This window comes from Atta colombica, unplaced genomic scaffold, assembly GCF_001594045.1.
Source record: "Atta colombica isolate Treedump-2 unplaced genomic scaffold, Acol1.0 scaffold82, whole genome shotgun sequence".
NCBI lineage: Eukaryota > Metazoa > Arthropoda > Insecta > Hymenoptera > Formicidae > Atta > Atta colombica.
In genome coordinates, this window is record NW_017259575.1 from 47114 (window position 1) to 58125 (window position 11012).

General features: G+C 35.7%; 1 protein-coding gene across 4 annotated transcripts in view; it reads right to left on the minus strand.

Moving 5' to 3' along the window:
* Nucleotides 1-5013: 5013 nt before the first annotated feature.
* The window catches only part of LOC108692812, a 20026-nt gene continuing 14027 nt past the window's right edge, over nt 5014-11012 (minus strand). For 3 of the 4 annotated variants that reach the window (XM_018201305.1, XM_018201306.1, XM_018201307.1), the window contains 5 exons: nt 10292-10595; nt 9528-9845; nt 7862-9141; nt 6323-7081; nt 5014-6214 (listed from right to left, as the gene is read on the minus strand). In XM_018201305.1, coding sequence (XP_018056794.1) covers nt 6055-6214; nt 6323-7081; nt 7862-9141; nt 9528-9845; nt 10292-10595 — 2821 coding nt within the window. In that variant the 3' untranslated portion in view covers nt 5014-6054. Of the gene's footprint in view, nt 6237-6322; nt 7082-7861; nt 9142-9527; nt 9846-10291; nt 10596-11012 lie in introns of all 4 variants that reach the window. The other variant, XM_018201308.1, reaches the window with a different exon arrangement.

Sequence of the window (11012 nt, forward strand, 5' to 3'; positions counted from 1 at the left end):
GAATTGACGTAGAATTTTTTTCTTTTCTAGAGTTCCTCTAGTAAGATGACATAAGAGCGGAAGGACGAACGCCATTGCCAGGTGTTGAGTACTGAAAACAGCACAATTTGAGTTGATAGTCCGATTTCGCGTTCGTGCCTTTTATACCATGAAACAGTTGTTTACACGCACCAATTCACAGATTCACTACCACATTGAAAATGCAAATGACAGCGTTTAAAAGGACTCGAAATCTGGAAATCGATGCCCCTCATGATTTGACTCTTATTAGAGGGATTCTAGTTTCTGAGAGAGATCCTATATAATCAGAGTTTGAACGCGGGCACAACTTCTTATTGGTTCTTCACTTTGATTGGTTCTCCACTTGTATTCTTCGAATAGTGTCACGTACACTAGTCGGAAAACAAGTGCGAAGAAAAGAAAGAGATAAATAGTTATAAACAGATGAATAAAACCTGTATCAAAAAGGTTAGAAATCGGTTCCGAGATATCGGACAAATAAAAAAATTAATAAACTACAATTGCACAATTCGGACAATTGATCAACTCGATTGGTTTCTTCAGGTATTGTCGTCACGTATTGCCTGTCTTGTATTCTAATACTTTTTGCGCATTTGTACGAGAAAGCAATATCCGTTATCTCTTTCTATCCGCCATTTTCGGTCCACATTCGCCAAATTTTGATTATAAGATTTTTAGTTTCTGAGATATTTAGACTTAAAGTTTAAAAATGGTGTCACTTTTCTATCATATGAAACAAAAATTTGCTGCTTTAAAATATATTTTATGACTTTCTATGCGAAGCAACTTTCATCCTACCTGCTCCTTTGTTTGGGGAGCGCGAATTCCACCTCACTTCTTCCCCTAGAAGCGTACAACACGCGAAGCAACTCCTATCTCCACTCCCCTGCCAAGGGACATACTTTCCATGCGAAGCAATTTGGGGTGTGGAATTCGCTTCGCGTGGAAAATCGAATGTTCCTTGGCAGGGAGGGAAGGTGGGAATCACTTCGCATGGAAAGTCGTAAAATATATTTTAATAAAACAGAAAATTTTTGTTTTATTCATATAGTAAAAAAGAGACATCATTTTTTTAAACTTTATTTGTTAATAACTTTTTAACGAAGAACGATCGCCACTTAAAGCCTATTGGAGGTCACTTAGAATCATGATCTTGACAACATATGTTAAGGTCAAAATCCTGAGTGTCCTCCCTTAATATAAATAATCACTCAGCTAAACTTCTTGCACTTCATTTTTCGTCTTTTTCTTTTCATGTTGAGGAGATAAAGAAAATTATTATCATTATTTTTCCTTTGCTTTCCTTTTTTATAAATAGAATAGAAAAAATATACCGGATATCTGGAAAATATCCGGTATCCGACCAGGTAATTGCCCTATCGGATATTCAAGCGGATATCCAGAAAGAATGTGACATTGGATATCCAATATCCGATAATTTTATCCGATCCGGTATATTCCTAGTGAAAGATAGTATGTGGATTCGAGGAGAATGTGAATGGCAGCAGAATAAAAACTCTCAATTCCAATACGCGCGAATAATCCATATCGAATATACAATATGTATCAACTATTCCCTGTTTTTAACTCCTATGTATCGTGCTCTCTGATAATCGAAACTATTTAAAGTAAATTAATTAATGGCAAATTTATTGACATCATTAATAGAAATTAATGTTAGATATATTTATAGCCATGTTGCCAATTGTTGCTAACTGCCTAATTAATTGAAAAATAATAATCATGTTTTACTTGATACTGGAAGTCTGTCTCATTCTGTCTTATTCCGTGAGCTGTATATACTGGAGTAATTTTTTCCTGCCTCTTGCTTTCTCCATTTCTGAAAATATGTAATATGGAGGTAGCCAAACTGCGAAAATGAGCTAGGAGACAGAAACCATCATAACCTTCCCCATCGTTTCTTTTTCTTAAAAACCGATGGGAAAGGGAAGACATGTGTATATTCCAGTAAAGAGCTCACAGAATAAGACAGATGAGACTTTCGGTTTTCAGTGTCAAGTAAAACACGATTATTGTTTTTCAATTAAATTAGACAATCAGTCGATCCTTAACTATAAGTATCTAATATCGATTTCCATTAATAATCAATTAATTCGCCATTATAATTAATTCACCTTAAATAATTTTGGTCACCAGTTTATAATTAACACATATATCTGATTTCGGAGAACAAACGAAACATTTTTTTATCAATGTTAAATTTTTCCCTCTTTTTCGAATAATTTTTAAATTAAATTTAAACTGTTTTTCATACGTGTATATGATATCTCAAAAAAACACAAAGTTAATTTGTCAATCAAAATTGCTCTAAAATGATCATTAAGAATCACTTTTCAATCAGATATGAATCACTTTAATATTATTTTGGTGACATTATCGTGATCTGTTCCGCTTGGGAATATAATATACATATATGTGTATACAAGGTAAGGCATTTAAATTTTGAGACAATTTAATATCTTGAATGCATTTTAGAAAAAAAACAGCATTGTTTCGTGCTGTCATACAAACAGCAGAGAAGAAAATCAATTGACAACAAAAAGCAACATAAAACGATTGGATGGACCACTATCTTCAAGATAGAAAAGAATATTTTCTTCCTTGTTGTACCGAGTGAATAACCAGCTCCAAGTGATATATCTTGAGTATAACTAATGTCGGTAGTACTTAAATTTTGAGTACTCATAATTCAGGAAGTTTACCATTGCAAAAGAGATTGTGAAATCAATGTTTTAAAAATGTTTTGCTCAATTGTAAAATTATAGAAAAAATGGAAATATTTATTTTTAAAAAATTAAAAAGTAACCTTCGAACGACTATTAAAAATCAAACTAATGATATCTTATATGCTTTCTTCGAAACTATAAAATTTTTACACGAAACATTTTACAATGAAAACTTAATTTTCGATAAATTTTAATGCATTTTTAAATAATCCACTCCGTGTGTGTGTGTGTGTGTGTGTGTGTGCGCGTGTGTGTGTGTGCGTGTGTGTGCGTGTATTGTATATGTATAATATATTTAAAACTTAACATTTAAAACTCTCTAAATATTATATTATATGTATAACATTTAAAAATATTTTTCATAAATTATAAATTGATTAATTGCAATGATCGAATATAAAATACAGAATGGAATTAATGCAATAGTAACTTTTTACAGTACATGTTACAATCTTTGTAGAGCACAAATCTTGCTAAAGAAAAAATTATTACCTTTTCTTCATCAATATTTGTGTATATAAAGAATTAAAATAACTCTTGAAAAAAAATTAAACTAAAACTAAAGAATTCAGATTAATTTTTTCAAAAACTGTCAAAAATCAATTAAGACATTTACGTTCGTTATCTTTCGATTGTTGTATACTCAAATCAGACTCATTGCCGTTCCAACATACTGAAAAACGTATTTAAAAAATGTATGAATATTATTCGACTGATCTTGCCTGAAATATTACTATTTATAGATAAATTTATTGGAAGCGAAAACAAATTGAATCTTTTACATTCATGGTATATAAATGAGACAGTTGTGATCTGGAGACAAATAAAGAACAACGTAAATACTGTTCAAACCATGACTAGAAATTGAAATTGAGAGATTGGACTGGAATTTAAATACAGTTCATTAAACTTGAGATTGATCTTTTTTTTCTTCCGATTGATTAAATTCCAATTCAATCTCAATCTCTTCTAATCATGGCTTTAAGAGATGAATCTTTAGTCCGATCATGGCTTTCAATAATTTCCATTTTATCATATTTAAATCTTCGACCCATTCATTGGCTCATTGAGAAATAAGATTTCATTTATCTCAATATCGTAAATCTTGATCTATTTTATATTTTACATATTATATAATATTTATTTTACAAATATTTCCTAGTACTACATACGTGTCATTTCCTTTCCATTCTCCAAAAAATTGATCTTACCGCGAGAAAAGAGATCAAACCGAGCTAGTCATGTTATTGGGCTGATTTTCGAAGCGTAAATGAAACAACCCTCCACAGACACTCGATTATCTTTGGTACAGTTTTCTGTTTTTCTTTTTTTTTTTTTTTTCAGGAGGTAGATAATATAGAACTGTCTTTCTCTCTATCGTAGAGTTAGACTTATGAAACGCGTACGATTAATAAATGCATCTCGTCTCGACCAAAGGAGAACGACAAAAAATCACTGCCTTAAAAATTAACATATTCGAGCGAATGATGGCTCGCCAAGCCAAATCTAAAAATGAAAAGAGATCGTGGCGAGTAGACAAGTCGCCGACGATTCGAAGTAATCTGCAAGATAGTGCGGTAGTTGGAAAAAATCTGTGTATTCGCCGTTTATGCAGTAATACATACACGTTAAATTGATTCACGTGCATTTAACATTCCGACAACGATTTAATGTTCCGTGACGAATATTCATAATTATGACAACGTTAATCGCTGAGACTATAATGCCTATCGGCAGCCGAATCTTTTGTGAAACTTGCCTGGCATTACAGTAAGTAATCGTAAAATCGTTTATGTAAATGCTATCCTTTGAAAAACAATTGATCAATAAATGATCGTACCGGTTTCTCCGGTTCAACATTGAATAAACTTTTTAATTTCGATACAAGATCAACGTGCGCATGAAGATAAATGTGTCTATATAAATCTACGCTTATCTACATGATATGAAGCTTCGAAAGCTTACTCGAACACCGCGAGATCTCGTCTCATCGTCGGTATGTAAGTATGTAACAGCTAACAAAATAATGCGTTCCATTTGGTAACACAAGTTTCTGTCTTTGTTACTCTATGAATGTCAAGAAAGATAATGATGTTGCGTCAACTTGTGTCACCCAGTGTATGCGTGTGTGCGTGTATGCATAGGCGCGCGCGCGCGCGTGTGTATGTGTGTGTGTGTGTGTGTGTGTGCGTGTGTGTGTGCGCGCGCGTGTGTGTGTGTGTATGTGTGTGTATGTGCGTGAGTGCGTGCGTGCGCGCGTGCATATATTTTATTTTTTCTATCTTTTTCTACCTTTTTTTTTTCAAAAAAACGAGATACGAGCGATGCTCAAGCATCATCGATACAACATGATGCGATTCTCTCATCAGAAAAAATTAGTGATTGATTAATTAATAGAGAAATATTAGCGAGCCACCATCCTGGGTGCCTCTAACAAAATATCTGTCTACCTTTAACAAAATATCACCGCGTATGCATGCGTATGATAAACTTTAAAGATACGAACACAATAGAAAGAATAAGAAATTTCGTCGACCGCGGTTTTTCTTAAAAAATTCTCAAATGTATATTTGGAAAAGAACTTGCGACATGCGGTATTCTTCATTTCATTCTCTTACCTCGTTTCAACTTTCAACGATATAAAGAAATGAGCTTTTCAATTAGGAATAATAATTAATCGATCGTAATGAATCATAATGTGAGCGCAACTTTAATTAATCCAAGGGAAAATTAAGAACGAAAAAGAAAAAGAAAGAACTCGCGATATACTGCTGCAGTGATACCTAATTCTATACTCGCGAAAGTATCATGCGAAAGTGTATATTAACAGTGATGTGTAAATCTGACGCGGTGCAATTATACGAAAATGGTCCGATTGGCGTACACTGTTGTACAGATAAACAATTGTGTGACGCCGAAGACGAAAGACATTTCGAAATTCGATTTCGAAGACACAAGAGCGCGCAGCGATGTACATACACATGTACTTTCAACTATCAGAAGTTTGATCGCGCGCCTGCTACGATCTACCAAAAAGCGGAGAACAGATTCCGACATCATTCAATAAGATTCGGTTTCCCAGTTTTAAAAACTTTTCTTAGAAAAAGAAAATGCAACGGGAGAATGCGACGATGGCGCACATCTCTTTCGGAATTGAATCATTCTTTGACTCGTCGCAGAAGAATTCGGATTAATCTTTCCACACGTAGAAAAGAAAAATCCAAAGATTCTAAGGCGTAAGTGCGCTCTACTGCGAGTATTACTATTACAATTGTTATATTAATTATTATTGGTGCTGATTCTCGTCGTTTTCCTCCTGCGATATGATGCTCGACCTGTTGGAACGCACGTCGAGATCCATTGCGAAGGGTTTCGTCGAGTTGCCGAGAAGCACCTGCGTGCTCTGACTGTCGTCGAGACTCAGCGAACACTCCAGCGAACTGTCACTGAAAGTACAGAAACAGATTTCTACTCGTCACTAGCGCCTTCGCGGATCGTCCCGGGCTGAACACGTGGTTAGCTCACTTTGACAATCGGTAACCGATTGAATTTACCTGACGATACTGGCGCGATCGACCGAACTACCGCCACCAACGGTCGGCACCGTACAGTTTTCGCCATTGCACGGTCGCTCGCCGTTACTACTGCAAGAGGAAGTTCTGGTACTGGTACTGCCGGTGGTAGCTGTGACGGCGACAGCTGTAGCCGTTGCCACCGCTACCTCCCGCATGGACGCCCGCCTAGATTCCTCATGGCACTCGCACTTGCACTCTTCCGGTTGCACATAGTTATAACTACTGCTGACAGTCTTTGCGATCTCATCCTCTGGCCGCGGTATCGTCTGTATCCGTTTCGGTGCTTTTCGCTTCTCTGGTATCTCTTCAAAGTTGATCCAGTTGCTTAGCCGTGCTGCTGCTGTCGCTGATGTTGCCGATAATGATGATGATGATGACGATGCTGCTGATGCTGCTGCTGCTGCCGCTGCTGTTGCCGTTGCTGCTGCCGCCGTTGTCGCTGTTAATGCTGTTGTTGATGCTCTCGGTGGCAGTGGAGGTGGACTAGGTGATTTCCCTTGATTAGTAGCGCCTTTGCGACCGCCATCCGGCGGCACCTTGCCTGCAAATTCTGTGAACGTATTCGCTGTACTGGTGTATTGCCGTCGTGGACTTTTCAACTTGAAGCTATCCTCTCGCGGCAGAGATATTTTCATCCGCTCCACGCGCCTTTCATCCAGCGATGTCTGCATTACAAACTCATCCAACAAGGTCGGATTTATTGGCGTTGTTGAGCGCGGTCTCTCGATTGGAATTGTTCTGATAACAAACAACATGATATAATCCAGTTATTAATATAAATAAAAAATTGTTAAAAATTTCTCCTCTATGTGTAATGTAATATTAATAGTTGATTTTCATGTTTAACATTAATATTGAATTACAAAATAATTAAACTCGAACAACTTTATATTTATAATTTAATATCGTGTACATACAATGATGTTCCGTTACAAAAACTAACAAGTTTTGTCAACATGTTCGAATGAACATGGTTAATTCTAAGCAAGAGTTCATGTACATGGGTTGATTCTTCATTCCCAAGATATGAGCATGTTGTACAAGGCACCATAATAAAAGCTCTTCGATTCCACGTGACAATCATTTATTGATATGAAATTATATTACCATTAATCACATTACAATTATAATTACATTTATTTACACTCGATAAATTGTCTTCCTGTTCACAAATATTATTTAAATTGTTCATCTTGCTGTAAATATACCCAGTCTGACCTAGTTTCTCCATTGATTACAATATCATGACAGATGCTACCTGCAGCTTCCGTTATCACCTATTCTCATATTTCTCGCAGGAATGCAGTAACTGGACATTTTACGTTCGGATACTTCTGGTGCATTTTTATTTCATATCTTGAGAACAAAGCCGAATCAATCCATGATATGTATAATAATTCATTTGCTTCTTAGACTATTTAAACATGCTGATAAAACTTGTCAGTTTTTCCTAATGAAAACATCCTGCATATTGTTCGCATGTGTCGTAATTTCCACATTTTTATTTGAAACAATTACCTTACTTCCTGAAGTCGTTGTTTAACTGGTAGAATGGGTACAGCTACGCTCTTCTCTAATGGCAGGGTCGTCGGTATATATGGAAGATCCTCTTCAAAACTCTCCTCATAGAAGAGACCCTTTCGCTCGTCTGGTAGCTCCTCGGTCAGTTTCTCGACCTTATTGCGAATAAATTCAATCTCCGAATCTCTTTCGGATTCGGAACTGTTATGATCCAGATCGGATATCATACTGGGCGCTTTTACTAGACCTTCCTGTTCTAACGATTTGCCAATCTTATCATCGAAGTGATCGAGTCTTTTAGTTTCTTGAGCAGCTCGAGAAGGCTCACCCGAGCTTACTCTTTTCTGTTGCATCGCTACATCGTCGCTTATCCTCTCAGATAGTTTTGGTTGCTGCTGCTGATTCTCTTTGCTTTTTCTCTTCGGTTTTGTTATGTCCAGTTTTTTGCCGGTAGACTCTCTCGATAAGCCACCAGGCAACGTTCGTAAGTCTGTCGATTTAATTTCCGATGTAATCGCCGGTTTAATATCTGGTTTAATCGTAGTCGATGACTTGGCTAGTGGCGACGTTCCGACTATTTTGTTAGCCTGCGCGCTGATTTTCGAGTCCCTTAACGAACTTTTTAGTGTATTCGAATCTTTTGGCTCGCTCTGCGACAGCTGGCTATTTCTGGACAAACTTCTGGATGCAATTTGCGTAGCTGTAACCGTCTCAATCTGCGCCTCGGTCCTAATCTTGGCAATCGACGATGGATGGTGCTCAATAGACACCTCTGTGATTATACTACTCGTATGCGGTCCCTCAGACTCGTACTCATCCAGTAATTTGGTCGGTGTTTCCAATGGTATCGAGACACTCTCTGATGGCAAGGCTTCCTCGTAATTTCTGTCATCAGCATGCAGACTAATAAAGATCGAATCATCCTGATGATTCTTTTCCTTTTCCATGTTGAATGTAAACTCTACGTGACCAATGCTCTCTAGAGACGGGTGTTCATCTCCACTAGCGACTTCAAGATCGCACGAAGCCGCGATTACCTCATCGTAGCTCTTCTTCCTTTCACGTTTTTTAAATAAACTCAGCGTAGACGAAAACACTCCTTTATTCTTCGAATCTTTTTTCAAGATCGAACCCTTGTCAACAGAAACTCTTTCGCGTGACTTTGAACGACTTCTCAAACTCTCTGTAGTATCCTTCAATTTCGATGTCAGACTCCGTCGTGGCTTTGTGCTAGGTGATGGTGATTCTGGGCTCAATACGTTACCTTCGGCTCTAGTCTATTTAATTATAAATACAATGGTCAATGATATATGATGACAATATATTCAGCAACTTGGTAGAAAATCATATATTAATATATTAAGTTAATATATTAAGTTAATATATTAAATACGTAACAAAATTGTCGTTTTTTTTTGTTTTAATCAAATTCTATTTTAAATAAAAACTGTAAAATGTTTTAGAAAGACGATAAAATGAGAAAATATCTGAAAATGACTATAATGATTATTTTACACACACAAGAATCACTTCAAAATTATTTAATACATCTCACAATTTATTTTTGAAAATTCAGCATAATACAACTAATTTTTCTCTTTTCTTTGTTAATTACTAATAAAAACCGCAAAAATTGTATATTAAGTAGATTTTATGTATGTACCTTAAATAATGAAGCGAAACTACTTTTTCTAGATACAGACGATGGACTGGGTGTTCGCGAACCTTCCAAATCACGAACTTTTTGATGTCTCGGCAATTTGGGACTTCCAGTAAGACTACCTGTCGTAGGCGTCTGAACAATCTCCTTAAAGTTTTGAGCTTTTTTCCTTTTGTCGTTAAAATCAAGTGTCGCAGGTTTCTGAACTTCTTGTATTTGAATCTTTGATTGATATTGCTGTTGTTGCTGCTGTTTCTGCTGTTGATGCTGTTGTTGCATTATCGATCCTTGTTGTTGGCCCGATTTTTTGATGATCGGAACCTATCTCATACATATACACACACAATACGAGAAAAGATATAATATATTTAGCTTTCAATCTCGTTTTCAAAAACAAATATTCATTTACATTTACATTCACAGGAACATTTTAATGATATTTTCAATTTAGCATATATTCAAAAGAAATTCGTTTATATTTCGATTAGTAAGATTAATGATAGATCAAAAAAAAAAAGAAGAAAAAAAGTTTTAGGATATTTTTGCGCTATTACATGCCCATGTTTTATTCTAACGATACAGATAAAATTCCGATAAAATTCAATTTAATAAAGTTCTATAATAAAACAATATAATTTACTTAAGAAAAATAAAAAGATTCTAATTTACGAGAGAAGACTCGCAAATATTGCCAGGATATTTCTCGATAGAATATAATGTAATATCAGGTAACTGAAAAACAAGAACTTAACACAGACAGAACCAACCTCTATATTAACTTTCTCCAAAAATCTTTTAGTAATTTCCACTTCTCGTTTGAAGATTTCTTTCCGCTCCTCACGACCGCGTCTTCTGGGCTTATCCAACGGATCTGGCTTCAGATTGCCACCTACCATAGGCACTTTAATACTCTCGGGAATCAACGCCTTCGTAGTATCGGCCTCCCGCTTCAAGAGTATTTTCTCGAGATCATCAGTCTCCGGTTTCGACGGCTCTATTAGATTGTCAGCCAACGTCGGCTTGCTTCCGCAGAACGACGTCTCCAGTAGACATTTGTGAGGACTGGGAGATCTGGGAAGGAAATTTATCAACAATTCTTGTTTTATCTTTCTCATATTACACTGTATAATTTTTCTCAGCAAAACTTTTTTCATTTTCCGTTAATAAACCTTTGAGAAGGTCAAATAAAATAAACGGGAACTTTAAATTTTAAGCTTTGCGTATAAGTAGCAAATAATAATTTAAATAATGCGATAATTTTATTCTTTAATCAATTTCTGGCGTATATCGATGTAGCAAGAGAAACTTCAATTACAAAACATAAAAGAAAGTTAATAATAAATTCTAGAGTGAGTCGGCAACGTTGAACGAGATTTTCGAAAGTAATACAGTTCGATTCTCTTAAAGAACAAAATTTTGCGCCAGTAGATGTTTATATATATTGCATATATAATGAAGATGAAAATACGTTATATTGTTATATATATA